The sequence below is a fragment of the Dendrobium catenatum genome, unplaced genomic scaffold (assembly GCF_001605985.2).
Source record: "Dendrobium catenatum unplaced genomic scaffold, ASM160598v2 fragScaff_scaffold_1035, whole genome shotgun sequence".
NCBI lineage: Eukaryota > Viridiplantae > Streptophyta > Magnoliopsida > Asparagales > Orchidaceae > Dendrobium > Dendrobium catenatum.
The window spans coordinates 354,931-372,469 of record NW_021319497.1 but is presented as its reverse complement, the minus strand read 5'-3'; the positions used below and the strand labels follow the sequence as shown (position 1 = coordinate 372,469).

At 33.1% G+C, this 17,539-nt stretch overlaps 3 protein-coding genes across 4 annotated transcripts in view; 2 read left to right on the top strand and 1 right to left on the bottom strand.

Moving 5' to 3' along the window:
- Positions 1–10,634, top strand: part of LOC110110182 (65-kDa microtubule-associated protein 6-like) — a 21,300-nt gene extending 10,666 nt beyond the window's left edge. For both annotated transcript variants that reach the window (XM_028698020.1, XM_020841552.2), the window contains 10 exons: positions 1,383–1,631; positions 7,487–7,702; positions 7,773–7,928; positions 8,023–8,182; positions 8,264–8,415; positions 9,214–9,301; positions 9,376–9,449; positions 9,623–9,697; positions 9,777–10,121; positions 10,332–10,634. In XM_028698020.1, coding sequence (XP_028553853.1) covers positions 1,383–1,631; positions 7,487–7,702; positions 7,773–7,928; positions 8,023–8,182; positions 8,264–8,415; positions 9,214–9,301; positions 9,376–9,449; positions 9,623–9,697; positions 9,777–10,118 — 1,512 coding nt within the window. In that variant the 3' untranslated portion in view covers positions 10,119–10,121; positions 10,332–10,634. The remainder of the gene's footprint in view (positions 1–1,382; positions 1,632–7,486; positions 7,703–7,772; positions 7,929–8,022; positions 8,183–8,263; positions 8,416–9,213; positions 9,302–9,375; positions 9,450–9,622; positions 9,698–9,776; positions 10,122–10,331) is intronic.
- Positions 10,635–12,861: 2,227 nt separating this feature from the next.
- On the bottom strand, positions 12,862–13,392 carry LOC110110190 (uncharacterized mitochondrial protein AtMg00810-like). The gene has a single exon (XM_020841569.1). The coding sequence runs from the start codon at positions 13,390–13,392 to the stop codon at positions 12,862–12,864; it is 531 nt and encodes a 176-aa protein (XP_020697228.1).
- A 2,612-nt stretch (positions 13,393–16,004) lies between these two features.
- The window catches only part of LOC114580465 (calmodulin-like), a 6,528-nt gene continuing 4,993 nt past the window's right edge, over positions 16,005–17,539 (top strand). The window contains exon 1 of the mRNA XM_028698039.1: positions 16,005–16,083. Coding sequence (XP_028553872.1) covers positions 16,011–16,083 — 73 coding nt within the window. The 5' untranslated portion in view covers positions 16,005–16,010. The remainder of the gene's footprint in view (positions 16,084–17,539) is intronic.

Genomic DNA, 17,539 nt, shown 5'->3' with positions numbered 1-17,539 from the left:
TTTTTTAACTTAATTTAATTTAGTAATTATTTTCAAATATCTATTTTTTTAAATCATTTTAAAATTACTTTTAGTACTTTAAACTTCATAAGTTCATCATAATTTCATTTGAAATCGGATTTTTGCGTATAATACCTCTAATTTTTAGAAAATTATGAATTTTAATTTAAAATTATTTTCAGAAGATAAAAATTATTTTTTTGATTTATTTCTGCATTATTTAACAACTTTTATTATTTAACAAATATTTTATAACTTCTCACTTTAAAAGAAAAATCATTATATAATTATTATTCATTTTTAAAATAAAATTTCTATTAATAAAATTTACTCTCATTTTCTATAAATCCTTAGCTCATAAATTCATTATTCTTTTAAATACAATTTATTATATCAACATAAATTTAATTTATCCTATTTAATTTAAAATCTCATATATAGAAATTTAAATGTGCTCTGTTTATTAATTATTATTCATTTTTAAAATAAAATTTCTATTAATAAAATTTACTCTCATTTTCTATAAATCCTTAGCTCATAAATTCATTATTCTTTTAAATACAATTTATTATATCAACATAAATTTAATTTATCCTATTTAATTTAAAATCTCATATATAGAAATTTAAATGTGCTCTGTTTATATGTATATAAATATATCTATCCTCAAACTTATTTGTTTGTTCATTGTATTAGTCAATTTACAGACTTATTTCCAGGTATGCCTACTCCACGCTAGTTAATTGTCCATTCGCTTGTTTGTCTTGACGAGGCAGTTTAATCTTGAGCTGATTACAAACATCATACCATTTGAACGAAGCAAATAAAGTGAGGAAAGGAATCTAATCATAGATTTTAATAATTTATCAATTTTAAATCCTTATTTTGCAGAGACATGTAATTTTACCCGAGTTATCCTAGGTTGAATGTCTCACAATGATAATCTTCTAATCTTCCAAATCATTAAAAATAGTGTGCAGCCTAGTTAACTATGTTTTCTAATGGAAGAATTTTAAAAAGTAATCTTTGTTGGATCCTTGACTCCTAGAAATTATGGCAAATTTTCTATACTTAATAAGTGCAAAAAATTATTCTTGTGAAGTTTTGCCATCTATTTGTGCTGTCATACATGACTCTGAGAGAGCTCAATTTGAAATGCATGGCCATCTTGGCATTTTTATTAGATGGGAGGACCCAATACGAAAATCTATGGGTCAATTCTTTGGGAGTTTTGAATTTCATGCTCGTTACGGTCCAGTATTTGTAGCATCATTGGTATTTTAAATTTCATATTTGTGTATTATCTTTAGATGGATTTTAACCTGAAAGGCATGTCGCTCAATCTCACAGCAGTTAGCTTTTTTCTGGATTATACTTTGCAGACAGACCAGAGGCTAGAATCACTAAAAGGGAAACTTGCTTTTATCACACCGATGCTGGAGAATCTAAGGTCGAAGAAGGATGAAAGAGTAAAAAAAATTGCTGAAATAAGATCAGAGATTGAAAAGATTTTTGGAGAGATTAATGGACAAAATTTTCAAACTAATGTTGGTAAAGTCGACGATGATGATTTGTCAATAAGGAAGCTAAATGATTATCAAGCTCAGCTTCGCTCTCTTCAAAAGGAAAAGGTATCCATTTGGAGTTTTTTTATTCACTATCATTTAAAATCTTAGTCCATTTTGATGGATCTAACATGCATGAATCATGATGGCATGTGTTTTAAACTTCTTATGAGAAACATGCAATTGAATCGAGTGAAATTTTTTGAGAGATTTAGGGCTTTTCTTTTTCATTGCTAAGCGATGGTTTGCTCAGGTTTTGAAAAGGCATGTGAGAGTCATTTTATTGTACTTCATAATTGTGGTTTTTTTTGCTAGTGGATCATATTTTCTCTCCTCTTTAGTGGATATAAGCTTACTAAAACTAACCATATAAAATTTAGTGGTTTTTTTTTGTGGTGGTTGAATTTTCTTACACTTATTTTTTGGTTCATTGTACTTGTTGATGGGGTCTGATGTTAGATCTTTTGGAATGACCAAAAGACACTTGAACGGTTTTTTCTAAGAGGCTTAGGAAAGTAGTGTAGGGTATGGGGAGGCTAGATTTTAAGTGGAGTTAATGATATGATAAGGAGAGTAGTCAACCATCACAAACCAGAACCTAGGCAAAAAATAGGTTGATTGAATTTCCAATTACTTGTGCAACCAACCTACGCAACCTCTACCCTTGAAGCCACTTGAAAATAAAAGAGGGATGTATCTACTTTTGATATAGAGAATTTCATAAAATTCAAAGGGATTTTGACATTTTCTTAGAATCATTAGAAGTTGGGGTCAGTGGAAAGCATAATCTTTCTTGCAGCACAAATCAAAGCTCAAGACTTCGAATACTTGGTTTAATGGAAGGGAAAAATCTTGGGAACTCTCAGAAGTTGAAATATAATATATCTAAGTTAATTTTGGAGGGTTTTTTTTTTGGGAGTTTTCAAGAATTTTAGAAGAATTTAAGAACACCAAACCTAATTGAAACTAGACTAGATCTAGTCTTGCACCCTTTTTGCCAAATGCTCCCATTTGAATTTCCTGGACAATAGTTGGGAAATTTGTGAAGGATTTAATTTTCTAGGGTTTTTGGGAGGAGGAAAAACACTTCTACATAAAAAATCACATAAACACAAGATACAAATTTAAAACCACTCCCCAAAGTTATTTTGGCAAAAAGAAATTACCTAGTTCCTTTTAGGTTGGTAATATGCTAGAGGGGGCCCACCTTGTGGGTCTTAGGGGAGCTACTATTCATTATGTAAGGAGGAGGAATCAAGTGGAAGCTGTTTAGGAAACTTTCTAATTAAGGAAAAATTATTTAGGAAGGTTCCTAATCAAAGGGGGAGTTATTTAGAAAAGTTTCTTAATTGTGTTATGCTATTTCGGAAGTGTTTAATTGTTTAGGAAGATTTCCTAAAATATGTTTAATTATTTAGGAAGGTTCCCTAAATTATGTTTAATTACTTAGGAAGGTTTCCTAAAATATGTTTAATTGTTTAGGAATATTCTATTTGTGTTATTGTGGCTATGGCTATTTAAGGGGGAGTTTTGATTAAAGTTAGGTATCATGATATTGCTGAGTTTATTTTCCTAGTATTTGTTGTGAGTTCCTGATGGCGACTAGGGTTTGTGGGAGAATTCATCTACCTCTCGAATAGTAGTAGATCAATGGTATATTGCTTTATTTTTTAAGGAGAAATCAGAAAAAAAAAACCATTATCTTTGTGTTTCTATGCTTTTCTTCTTTTTTATTTGTTGTTTTTTTTTTTACTTCCAAGGCGCATCAGTTGGTCGACCACCAAGCCCTAACCGGTGGATTTCTTCAACTCAAAACTAGTGGTAAAATGTCTCTAAAATTTCATTTCACAGAGAAAAAGTTCCATTTATTGTTTTACAATTAGTTGCTAAAGGAATTCAAACTTAAAGAAAAGAGGCGAATATATAAAGGTGGGCCATCCTCTCCAAATAAACACCATATCTACCTTGTTATGGCCGGCCACTCCACGCCACTCCACTCATATAGGTAATTGCTTTTATTTATTTGATTGTGTGAATTGCTATTCCTTCAACACTAAAACTAAAAAAAAAAACAGATTAATAGCCTATCTTCACTTGACTATTTATATTGGTCCTTCTCTATGAAAGCTCTCCTAGCTTTGGATCTTGTTAATGAGCTTCCAAGCTCTTCATTATCACCATGTGCTACACCACTTGCTTTTTAGTTGATGCTTTTGTAGCATAAGGTTAGAAGTACTCTTTTCTTAACAATTGGTATTAGAGCGAATGATTATGAGGAATACGACAACCATGAAGTTCAAAATAAAAAATTTTGATAGTTCAAATAGTTTTAGCCCTTTGAGAATCAAAAGTGGCTTTCTAATCTGATATATACTCGTGATGACACATATGTGAGTACTAAAATTCTTGAAATCATCTGTGAAGAAGTAAAGACAGAAATCGATGAGAATGTTCTTTCAAAGATTTAATTTTGTTTGATGGATGGAGTCTTGTTACTAGGGGACACAATTGTACAATGTTTGTGGCTCGATTTGGAGTCTATATATGTGGCTAATAGTCTCTTAAACAAAATTTAGACGTAGAGACTCTACTTACTTCCCATTTATTATGATGCACTTATTAAATCATGTATGAATGATTTTAATGCCATCATTTAAGATTTGAGAAGTATTGATGTGATTTTTCATGATGAAGATCAAGCTTCTTGCTGATTTTGTGTGCTTTTTCAATGATTTGAGAAGTATTTTTGAAGACTACTTACTGTAAGAAGAAATGACACATAAAAGATATATTGTTATGCTTTGAAGAGGAAATAACATGCAAATGACATTCATAAGAAGAAGTTAGCATATTCAAGTGTAGTTGCAGTTTGGCTTGATTTTAATATTAACAATTCTCTTTGTACTGATCGAGATAGGTGCAAAGAGAATTAGATTATGGACTTGCTCTTTTGGTGATTGGTGGTGATAGGTGTAAAGAGCAGTTAATTATGGATTTAGCGTGTTCAAATCTCATATTTTTTATTGGAAAGGTTTGCCATGTATGAGCCAGGTGTTAGTGGTTGCTTTTACATGGGTATAAAATTATGAACACATGGCAATGATTGTTTTGTCGGCTAGAGTCAAATAGGTATCAAATTTGAGAAATAATATAATATCCTTATGTACTCTCAATATTGCAAGACATGCTCTTTGGTGATGCTAATTGCGTTAAATGTTACTTTAGTTGTTCTAAAGTGGTTGTTTTTACATGGGAAATGGAGCTGTGTGCATGATTAGAGGTTTTCACACTATAAAATAGAGGACACATGATAATGATTGTTTTGTCTGCTGGAGTCAAATGGGTATCGAATTTGAGAAATAATCTAATATCTTTATATGCTCTAAATGTTGCAAGATATGTACTCTTTGGTGATGACATTGCTCGTAAGATCTGCAAGGGTGTTTAAGTTGTTTTGAAGGAAAATAGATTTAGTGGATTCTATAAAATGTAGAGTATACCATCTCGTGTTTTCCTTAATTTATTCTTCCTAGTTTTGGTGCACATTTTTCTTAATTTTCTTATTTTTTTCACATTCAACTTAAATATCAATGCCTTTTTTATCACAGCATTTGGAGTTATAAAACATTGACAACCTAATTGTGGTTTTATAACAACGTGTTTTTTATTGTTTATGGATTTACATATAAAAAGCATTTAAAGTGGCAAGTTTTGGTGCAGACGATTTATGTAGTTCATATAGATTTATTGATAAAATCTCCTTCAAATAAGTAAAATATTAAAATATGTTTTTGAAGATAAAGGCTTATGAGGAATAGAACAAAGACCAAGTATATGCCGCTCAATTTTATTGAATGTGAAATTGATAATTATTTGTCAAAATTATTTTTTTTTTTTGGAAATTTAATGGGTGCTTATGTGTGTTACAAGTATCTTGAATTTATTAAAAAAAGAATGAGAATATATATGACAACTCAACCTCAACTTATTGAGCAAAATTTGATGGCTAAAATGAAAAATTGTTAGAAATACCATGCAATATAGGATTATTGTGGAGACTGTAGAGGCCAAGTTAGAAATTGCAATTAAATAGCCAATGTTTTGTGAATATAAGCGTTAGGAAACAATGCAGTCCTTGATAAGTCTAGTTGAATGACGAACATGAGAAATTTAAGATGGGTTTAGATTGTAAAATTAGGAATGATGGAGTGAGAATAGGCCTATGTGTTTTGGTCATTTATAAAGAAGGAAAAAGATGCTCCAATAAGGTAAACAGATAGATTAATTTGGATTAGGAAGGGAAATGTTTTTTAAAGGATTCATGTCATGTCTCAAAGTGATGCATTCCTCTTTAGATATCTTGGTTCTATTGTTCAGAGTGATGGTGAAATAGATGGGGATATTATAAGCATAATTCAAGTTGGATGGTTAAAGTGGAGGAATGCATCGGGCTTACTGTGCGATAGAAAAGCCCCCCTCAAACTTAAGGGAAAATTCTATAAGATGGTGGTGAGACCTGCAATGATTTATGGTGTCGAATGTTGGCCATTAAAAGAGAAGCATATTACTAAATTAAGTGTTGCAGACTTGCAGAGATGAGGATGCTTAGGTGGATGAGTGGCTTGACCCTTAGAGATAGGATACGAAATGAACATATGCATGAAAAGGCTGGAGTAGCTCCAATGGAAGATAAGATTAGAGAGAGCCGCCTTAAATGATTTGATCACATTAAACGGAGGCTTTTCGATGACTCGGTTAGGAAAGTTGATGTATTAGATTCGACTTATGTTAAGAAATGTAGAAGTAGACCTAAAAAGACTTGGTTAGAAAATATTAGAAATGATCTTTCTTTATTAGATTTAAATGAGAATTTAACTTTTAACTGGACACAATGGTGAAAAATGATTCATGTAGCCGACCCCACATAGTGGGACAAAGGCTTGATGATGTTGTTGTTGTTGTAGGAAGGGAAATTGTTGATTAAAAGCAACATATCTTGAAGATGTGCAAATGGAGTTAAAATATCATGTAGCATTCACTAAGGAAAGGAGTATCCCTAAAACCGAGCTAAAATATTTGTGTTGGATAATGATAATGTTGGCATGTGCCATACAACAAATAATTGTACATTCTTCCGGTACCACATGTCCAAGTTAGGTGGAATATTGGGAGCTTCTCTTAAAATATTCAATGATGATGATATTGAAGGCCAAATACAAACCTCTAAAGCTAATCCTATTAGTTGAAGCTTGAATGCTTGATGTTGTAGTAAGTGATCATTTGCTTATATTTTTGTGGTTGTACTAGATATTTTGTACTAAATATTTTATATTATAAACTAGACAAATTATCATGTCATTCATTTATTATTGTTTGTCATTTCTAATATGATATTACATTAATATATATACACTATATAAAAAAATGTATTGCCGTGTCCGCGCCGTACCCGTGTCCTATATTTTCCAAAAAAAGCCGTGTCCCGTGTCCGTGTCGTGTCGTGTCCATGTCGCCGTGTCCGTGCATCATAGGTCTTCACCTTCTATCTCGAGTATATGTAGAAACAATTGCAAACGTCCCAAATTATCATTGGATTTTGCAGGGTTTGTAAATTGAATATTTTGGCTATGCTAAGCGTGAATATTGTATCAAGAATCTGAAAAGATCTCTCTGCTTCTTAGTCAAAGTTGGACCAGACCGGAGTATTTTATCGATTCTCACATTTTATTTTTTGTTGTTGAAAACAGGACTAATTGTAATCACTTAATGGATGTAATAATGCAAATTTTCAGATGGCGGCTTAAAAGATTTTAATTTCATTGACTGGCATATTTTTGGATGAGGCCAATTCACTTCTTAAGTGTCAATTTGCATTTTAGAAGTATAGTACATTCTAACTCTGCTTTTTTTTATTATTCCAGTCCGAACGTCTTCACAAGGTTCTTGAATATGTAAATGAAGTGCATGCATTATGTTGTGTGCTTGGCAATGATTTTGGCAAGACATTGAATGGGATTCATCCAAGCTTGCATGAGCCTGGTTTAGGGCAATCTACAAATATTAGTGATAGCACATTGGAAGGGCTGTCTCAAATGATCCAGAAATTAAAATTAGAGAAGAGGAAACGAACTCAAACGGTAATATTAAAAGCTCTGCTTTCTTTTCTTGCTAAATACAATTGTAACTCTTATAAGTCCATAATTCCAGTTGCGGCAAGTCTTTGAATCCTTAATTGAACTATGGAACCTGATGGATACACCGGAAGAAGAGCGCAAGCATTTTGAAAAGAATTCATGTATTCTGAGGTCACAAGAGGAGGATGTAACAAACTCTGGTATTCTATCAATCGAATCTGTCAAGGAGGTTTGTGCACAACAACTTACAGTTTTCTTGAAACATTTTGGGTTATAACTTATAAGCATCTTGGAAAGACATCATCCTTTCTCATGTTTCACAGATTGAGGCTGAAGTTGACCGGTTAACAGAGTTCAAAGCCAGCAAAATGAAAGAACTTGTTTTGAAGAAAAGATTAGAACTGGAGGAAGTGTGTCGCCAAGCACATATTGAACCTGATATGAGTACCGCATCAGAAAAATTGTGTGCATTGATTGATTCTGGTGTGCATCTTATTTTCCATTTTTCGTAAAAGGTTTATTCTTATCTGAATCTAACCAGTTAACACTTTTTTCTGTGATTAGGTCTTGTGGATCCTTCTGAACTCTTGACTAGTATCGAAGGTCAAATTACAAAAGCAATGGAGGAATCCGATATCAGGAAGGATATCTTGGACAGAGTAAACAAATGGGAAGCTGCTTGTGCGGAAGAAAGGTGGCTTGAGGAGTATAACCAAGTAAGATGGTCTTCCCTCTTGATGCTAAATTGATATGATGGGACATCGGAAGTCCTGTTGAGGTTCTTTCAATTTTGAGGAATTATGCTTAAGTTCCTGATCTTTGGCCATTCCATTTTGGTTAAAATGCCTGATGTACAGACCATTTCTCTAGGGTGAGAGTTGTAATTTCAAATTTCTGCACATTTAGAAGAGTTATTTGGTCAAAGCAATTGAAATGAAAAACTTCGACATGCATGGTGCCACATTTTAGGAACACAAGTTTAGTTCTTGAACAATATGATTATATCTTTAAATTGCGGGGAACTTAATATCCTGCTTAGTGTTTATAATAAATTTTATTTGCCATGCATTTACAGATTCTAGTTAGTAAGAGCTTATACTTTTTTTTTATGAATCCTGGTTTTCTTTGTCATATGGATCTTAGCAGTAATGGCTTTGCTTGTTTGAGCTGATCTTACCATATGTTTGTAAAAGGTCAATTCCTTGAAGTTCATCAATTGAATATTTGGTGCAATCTTTTCACTGTTCAGGAAGTTCAAAGGATGACTTTCATTCTGCTTCTTAAAGTAGATTCTTAATAAAAAAATTTTAATTTTTCTATTAGAAAACTACTTTAAGAAACAATAATAAAGCCGTCTCAAACAAAACCTCAATCTCATGAAAGTCAGTAATTCTATCCAAATAATTTTCATTAGAATTTTGTTTAAACTATACCAAACCCGGCAGGCGCTTTCATTATTTGTTTTTTCAGGTTTATTCTTGTTCAAGAATATACTGACACCTTCTAGGATACAGGATGAGAACAGGTACAGCGCGGGAAGAGGCGCCCACTTGAACCTGAAACATGCAGAGAAAGCTCGGTTGACATCACTCAAAATTCCAGGTTTTTAAGGCCTACACATCCTAGTTTCATACCTTCACGTAATCTGCAAATACTAAATTTCTTCGCTGTTCCAGGCATTGTTGACAATTTGATAAGCAAAACATTTTCCTGGGAATGTGAAAGGAACATGCTTTTCTTTTATGATGGGGTCAGTTTGATTTACTTCTCCTATAACTTCCGTAGTTATGCATGCATTTTTATCTCATATTCTATTTGAATTTTTGGAACTACTTCGTCATTCCTAGGCCCATCCGGCTTGGGCTTGTCTGGAATTACTCCAGAAATTTTAACTTTCTGAATTATTACATTCCAATTTTGCAGGTTCGTTTGGTCTCTCTTTTGGAAGAGTATAAGCTTTCTAGACAACAAAAGGAAGAGGAGAAAAAGCGTTTTCATGTAACTATACCATTCAGAATAATGCTTCGTAATCTCTACACACTCATAACAATATAAGCATTTAAGTTTCTTATTGCAGGATCAAAAGAAGCTGCAATATTTACTTCTCACTGAGAAAGAAGCACTTTATGGATCAAAATCCAGCCCAAAGAAGAGCAACAGTTTCAAGAGGCCAACAAATGGATGTCATACGAATGGTTTCATGACACCTGCACCTCGAAGGGTTTCTGTAGGCAGTGCAACACCTGAACTTCTCACTCCTCGCTCATATTCCAGTCGTCAAAATGGTTACTTCAAGGAAATGCGACGATTATCTACAGCCCCTCTCAACTTTGTTGCTATACAAAAAGAGGATACAATATCTTCTTTCACATCATCCTCCATCAGTTGCTTGGAACCTGGGTCTCCCCCGCGGGGTTAAATAGTATGATCTCCTTATAATCTCCATCTGCTATGCTGCTAAACTTTGGCTTCGTTTGGGACGGCTTTCTGAAGCAGATTTTCAGTATAAAAATTAAAAATTTTATACTAAAAAGTTCATTTAAGAAGTAGTAAGAAAACCGTCCCAAACGAAGCATGTATGTGCTCTCTTTACTTCTAAGACGTAGCGCCTGATTGAGATTCAATATTGCAGGAGGAGAAGAATTTAACAGATGAAAGAACCAAACAAGGTATGATTATGGCTCTAACTGTGCTGAATCGTTTAACATTTAGGAAAATGTTTTATTGTGAAGATTAACTGCATGAGTGGATTTAGGAATTTGTGATGATTGACCTCTTTAAGTTAAATGTAACTGTATCCCAAGAGAGTGTTAACTTTAGCAGAAACCCTGTATCTTACCTTTATGAAGTTTTAATGTATATATATATAATCCTTGTGCCACTCATATGTAATCTCCTAAGCTATTTAAGCTCATTGTTTCATATTTCTTTGTCAGAATTTGGAAATGTTGATTTGCTTCCTTTGAATTCTGTACTACTTGATTAACAACAATGTCATATATTAGCTCTATGTAGGATTGAAATGTGTGAGGAAGTTCAATTACCATCTTCAATGATATATATAATAAAAAAAAGAATAGATTAATAAATATGTTGTAAATATTCTTTTAAGAAACTCCAACGGCCTCATTCAAGTCATCAACAAAAAGTATAGTTGCATAAAGTATTGCTTTTGTTCAGTAAATCGCAGTTTTTCTGCGCAATGACTTGTGTTTCTTCTTTTTGTTATTTTTGATTGAACCAGTAAGCCCAAATCTTAAAGAGTTTTAAAGGAAATTCTCTCAGCGTCTCAGGCTTTATTTCTTGTGCTTTTTGTTATCTGAAATGAAATTAAATAAGAAATTGACAATCATTCATTTTGGGCACAAATTTTTTAATATATATTTGAATAGAAAAGTTTTACAATTAAATTTAGAATCATCCAAACTTTGATTTAAATTAATTTATAACTGAATTGAACATTTAGATGAGATGAATTTGATGATATAATCTAAGTCTAAATAAGCTTGTAGATCAAACAATTGAAGCATAACAAAACATTTTAGATAAAGTTTGAATGCTTATAGTTAAATTAAGACAAATTTAATGAATCTAAAATTATTTAATTTTGATAATATTAAGATACTTTAATGGTGAACAAAATATTTTATGATTAAGTGAATTAATATAGTGCATCTAATGGAGTGTTTTGATTTTCTTTATATTTATATGGCATTGTACTCTCAAAATTTATAAATAAATCTTTACTCTCTTACCGAGGAGATATTGATAGTGTGGACTTGGGCTTGCTTAGAGCTTATAAAAATCTATGAGCTTCACTCGAACGCCATTCTTGGATTGCCGCATGGTCGGCACTATCAAGCCATTGCTCAACCGATGCCATTGATACAATGCCCTTATTGTCATTGGATGATTGTCTGATTGCTTTCATTGGAACACCACTCTACCAGCATCATCATACTATCATTGTCAACTACGAACCTCCATCCATTGTCGCCCAACTAAAATTCTCAAACCTTCATCGCTCAATTACGATCTTCCAACCACCGACCACTGTTGTTTTACTATGTGTGAAACCCCTTTTATGAAGTTGTACCCTTAAAAATTGAGGTATCTTTTGGTGAATAATTATAATTTTATTAGAAATTCAAAGTTAAGCTATGCTCGCATAAGAGCACTCCTAAGATGATAACCTCCTGGCGAAATAATAACTTATAAATCTTCGTCGAAATAATGATCTGAGTTTATTGTTAGAAAATCTTTGAGCCATCCTTTATAATTTAATAAAGGAAGGCAAGTAATCATTTATAAATTAATATAGATACGATTCATGCAAATTAAGCAAAGTATGTGTAAGATTTCGCATGCCAAAAATAATACTATGACTGAAGTATGATTTTCAGTAAGTTCATACACATGGACGTGATGAAACTCTTGGACACGTACGTCTGAGCTTTAGTATAAATAAAATCCCTACATTATTTTTTGTTGAGGCATTTCATCGAGCAGCTAGCATGCGATAGTTAAGTAATGAGTGTGAGAAAGGCTAAGTGCCTCGGAGACAGAGGAGGAAGAACATAGGCAAGAACCGGGAAGAAGAAGAACTGAACAGAGAAATCTTATTGTCTATCAAAGAGGTCTTTACAAATACATTTATAGAATTTAACCAATGGTAAAACAGTAATATTAAACATAATACTGGGTAACTAACTAGTGTGCTAACAGCCTCCCTCAAATTAAGCATTCAAGGATTGAATGGTTAATTTGTTTCTCAGCTCATGGAACCGTGAGACCGAAAGAGGCTTAGTTAGGATGTCAGCAACCTGATCTTGAGAGGGAATGTACTGAATCTGAACATTGCTGGCTGCTATGTGTTGTCTGATGAATTGATAATCAATTTCAATGTGCTTCGTCCGCGCATGGAACACGGGATTTTTAGCAATGGCAATAGCTGAAATATTGTCGCAATGAACTTGCTGTATTTGAAGCTCCTCAGCTAGCCGCCGTAACCATATAACCTCCGAGATGTTCGTTGAAAGAGAACGATGTTCTGCTTCCGTGGAGGATTTGGCGATGGTGACTTGCTTCTTGACGGTCCACGAGATCAGATTGTGTCCCAAGAATGTGCAGAAACCGGACACAGATTTCCGATCGGTGCTATCTTACGCCCAGTCCGCATCGGAGTAGGACTGCAGCTGAAGATCACCGGTGACAATAGGTAGACTGAAATTAATGGTTCCTTTGATGTAGCGCAGAATGCGTTTAATGTCTTGGAAGTTTTGAACAGTAGGAGATTGCATATGCTGACAGGCTCTATTGGTTGCGAAGGCGATGTCTGGCTGCGTGATTGATAAATATTGTAGCGATCCGGCTAGACGACGGTACAAGGAGGGATCTTGAAACGGCTGATCGGTGCTTGGTTTTGATTTGGATGTTGGAGCTAGCGGGGTGGGAGAGCTTATGCAGTCCGTCATCCCAGCAGTGTTGAGCAGAGTTGCTGCATAATGGGCTTGAGTTAAGAAAAGACCTTGAGGTGTATGTTGAACCTGTATGCCGAGGAAAAGGTTGATTTGGCCGAGCTGTTTGAGTGCGAACGTCGAGTGTAGATCGTGGAGAAGAGATTGAATTGCATTATGATCATTATCTGTGAGAATAATGTCATCGACATATAAGAAAATAAATTTGTACACCATTGTGAATAAAAAGAAGCAGGGAGTGGTCGGAGCGGCTAAACCGAAATCCACGCGATAGTAGAAAATCTGCGAGCGGAGGAGTTGACGTCGGGCGGAGATGCAGACGCACCAGAGAGATGTCCGGCGTACCCCGTTGCCGTTCGCCAAATTGCATAATTAATTGAGGTGAGAGGACGAGGGATTAGAATATTGATGTGGGAGATGAGGAACTTTAGTGTTGTCGGGATGGAGATTTCAGCATCGGTTGTTGTTCCGGCGAGAGAAGAGGAGGGAGGGAGGGAAGAAACTGAATCTTGATCCCCCATAAGAGACTCTTGATACCTTGTGAGAAAGGCTAAGTGCCTCGGAGACAGAGGAGGAAGAACACAGGCAAGAACCGGGAAGAAGAAGAAATGAACAGAGAAATCTTATTGTCTATCAAAGAGGTCTTTACAAATACATTTATAGAATTTAACCAATGGTAAAACAGTAATATTAAACATAATACTGGTTAACTAACTAGTGTGCTAACAATGAGGGGTATAAGACCAATTAATGATTTGAACTCTATTTTTTTTAGATTTCAGGCTGCTATTTTTTGTTTTTTAATTTTTTGGATGTAGTAAGATGCTAAACCCATTTGATGAGAAAAACAAGAGAGATAAAAGGAGAGAGATATTTAAATTTATAATATATATATATATAATCAACTTAAAAAACTTGGTGCGTACTAAATAAATTCAGATTAGGATGTAGATAGGAATGTAAGTGAGCTGAGCTGGCTCAAATTCGATTTGCTAACGACCTCACTAGTCAAGTTTATCGAGTCTCGTGCTCAAAATCTAGCTTATACGTTAAATGAGCCCGAATTCAAGTTTTATTAGACTCAGTTCATTGACTCGTGAGCTTGTTTGACTAAGAAAATATACAGGGATAAAAAATAATCTTATTTATTAATTTATATCACTTATAAGTAAATTCACTTTTTTAGTAGATTCACTGTACTGCATTTAATATAATTAATGCATTGTTGTTGCACTTCTCCCCAAAGAATAAAACTGTTTTTTTTTTTTCTTTAGTGCTTCTTCTCCAACCAGTTGATGAACTACGAGCAGAGCTTCTTTCTCCTGCAATGATTTCGTTATTTTGTCTGTTGTGCTTCCCAGTGGGAGCTTTTATTCTGTGCGGGCATCGGACGGTTCGGTTAAGTGCTCGTACCGGGCGGTATCAAGAGCGGGTATCGAGCTCGGTATCGAGCGCGGCACATTTTTGGAGTGACGTAGCGCATTTTTATTGGCCTTTGGATGCCATCCAGACTCCGTATAGAATAATAAATCCCCAAGTGGACTCCCATGTGCTCAAATCGAGCACTCAAACCGAGGAGTTAAAGGTCGAGCCAAACTTGAGCTCATTTTCTAGTCTTGAATTGAGCTTGAGCTCAAGTTCAAACCGGTTTTCTAACTGACAAGCCGAGCTCGATAATGTCATTTGTCATTACTAGACTAGACTTAAGTCTTTTACACCTCTAGTTGTGGATTTGCTCATTTGAATAATCTTGATTATTCAAACTCTTTAGTGTTGTCTATTTGGTTGGACGAAACCCTAAACCCTAAACATAATGATATAATTCAATTGTGAATACGAAGGCGAATTAGAATAAGTATGAGTGATCACTCAAACTATTATAAGACCCAATCACACAAATGACTTATGAATCAGACTCAATCAATGACAACTAATACTTGATTAATCTGAGCTTGGTATATGGATCATATATGCTACAAATAAAAATGACCCTCAAAGATTTTTTATTTATTTATTTTAAAAAATAAGAACATAATATAATAAGCGCATTAATATTGATAATTTCATACATTATAAGTAATAAAAATAGTTTTTATTTTAAAAATATGAACATGCAAAAATGTGAATGGTAAGATGCGTTTGTAAAATTAAGAAGAATCAATCAATGAATGATTATAGGAACCTATATTGAAATGAAGAAAATTAATTTCTTACGTTACAAGTACTAAAAATATTTTTTATTTTAAAAGTAGGAACATGCAAAAATGTGAACGATAAGATGCAGTTGTAAAACTAAGAAGAATCAATCAATGAATGATTATATCACATGAAGAATCACAGGAACCTATATTGAAATCAGGAAAATTAAAATTAAATTTAAGTGACTATATATTTATAACAAATGATAAAAAATATATAAATTTGATGAGTATACAATATTGTAAAAATGAATAAATAAAAGGTGATATATATGAATAAAAAATTAAAATGATATGTTGCATATGCCTAACATCTCAATATAAATAACTACAAAAACATATTGTAAAAAACTAATTATGAGAAATTTAAGGATAATAAGAAGATATTTTCAAGGAAAAAAACTTGGTGATTCACCTTCCTAGAATTGCTCCCATGTAAAAATCACACGTGTCCAATTCATATTGTTAGATTCGAGTCCATTCTCTCTAATTATGCCACCTATCCTAAAACTATGTCACCCAAAAACTCATCCTCTCCTTCACTAATCCAATCAAGGAAGGATAATAGATATAGAAAGAAAGAGGGGAAGAGTATTACTTGTCTTCTTTTTATTTTTCTTCTAGCTCAAACAAAAGATGGAGAGACTGACGAGTGCAGAGATAGCACACCTCAAGGAGGTTTTCAACCTCTTCGATAAGAATGGCGATGGTACATGCAATAACCCACCTTGACATATGTTTCGCTCTCCTTATCTTATTCTAAGTGATTACTTCAAGACATTTTTGAGTCTAGAGTTTTATATCTAAAATAACGAGGTTTTTGTTAATTGTTGATCTATGCAAGGATCCTTAATGGTTATGCTATTGTGCTTAATATATATGACAATTATTTCTTGTCTTACATTGGATTGTTACGGCATACTTTGCTACATTTATTAATCTTGTTTTAACATTTTTGATGAATGCTCTAATGAATTAGGGCAAGGAGTTGATTTTAATTAGATTATAGGGAGTATATGTACATGCGAATGAAAGGCCACTACTTTTTCTTACTATGGTTTTAGGTTTTATTGCATTTGTAAGGTTTGCCACTATATTTTTTTTTCTCTTGGTGGATTCTGTCAATTGTCTAATATAGATGGAGGTTTTGATTCTTCAAATGATGATTTCAGATGTATGTTATAACCTGATTTCTTTTGAATTGTAATAAGATAAGGGTACGTTCAATTTCTCTCAAGTCCTTATGGCTTTAGTGGAAGCCTGAATTTATTCAAGAGGACTCATGTTCATTCTTACATTTACTTTCTTTTGTGTTCTAAACAAATTTAGAGCTTTTTGGTGTAAGGTGGGAGCTAGCGATTTAAGAGCATGTTACCTATATCTCCAAATATGCTCATAATGCCTTGAGGTGCACTCGCCAAGGGTTTATGATCATTTGTTACTTAGCTGGCAACACTCGTCACTCATCACTCGATCGGCATACTACACTTGTCACTAAAAATAATAAATTAAAAAAAAAATGAAGAAAATAAAGATATGGTTAAGATAATAAATTAATGAGAAAAAATTTTTGTATAATTTTCAAGCCTATCTTGAAATGATTTATATAAGGATATATTTATATATATATATATTGGTTAAGATAATAAATTAATGAGAAAAAATTTTTGTATAATTTTCAAGCCTATCTTGAAATGATTTATATAAGGATATATTTACATATTTTAATATATATATATATATAACTTTTGAGTGTTGAGAGATCCCTTGAAAATTTTAACATATTTTTAACTTGCTTGAAGAGGATTGATTGGGGTGCATTAATGAGTAATTAGATTTCTAATTATCCATTATTCGATCTTTCTATTTGTTAAGATTATATTTTATTTTGCATGTGTATAATGCACACATGCTCACTTAGTCTTAGGTTCTTCTAGATTTAAGGACATGGTGTTGATTGTATGTGTATTTATATGCTTGTCCAAGGTTTAGCAAAATCTTGATTCAATCCTGTATAACCTAGTGACATCATTAAGTATAATAATTAAGGACATATTTAAAAAACTTAGATTAATTTTAATAATTAAGATATAATACCTATTGACATAAGACTTTGAACATTCAACCTTAGTGACATCTCTAGCCGATAAAAAAAATTCCAACAA

What these genes read in the sequence shown, in the direction of transcription:
- LOC110110190 (XM_020841569.1), bottom strand. Translation starts at nt 13,392, where the DNA reads ATGGTGTACAAATTTATTTTCTTATATGTCGATGACATTATTCTCACA.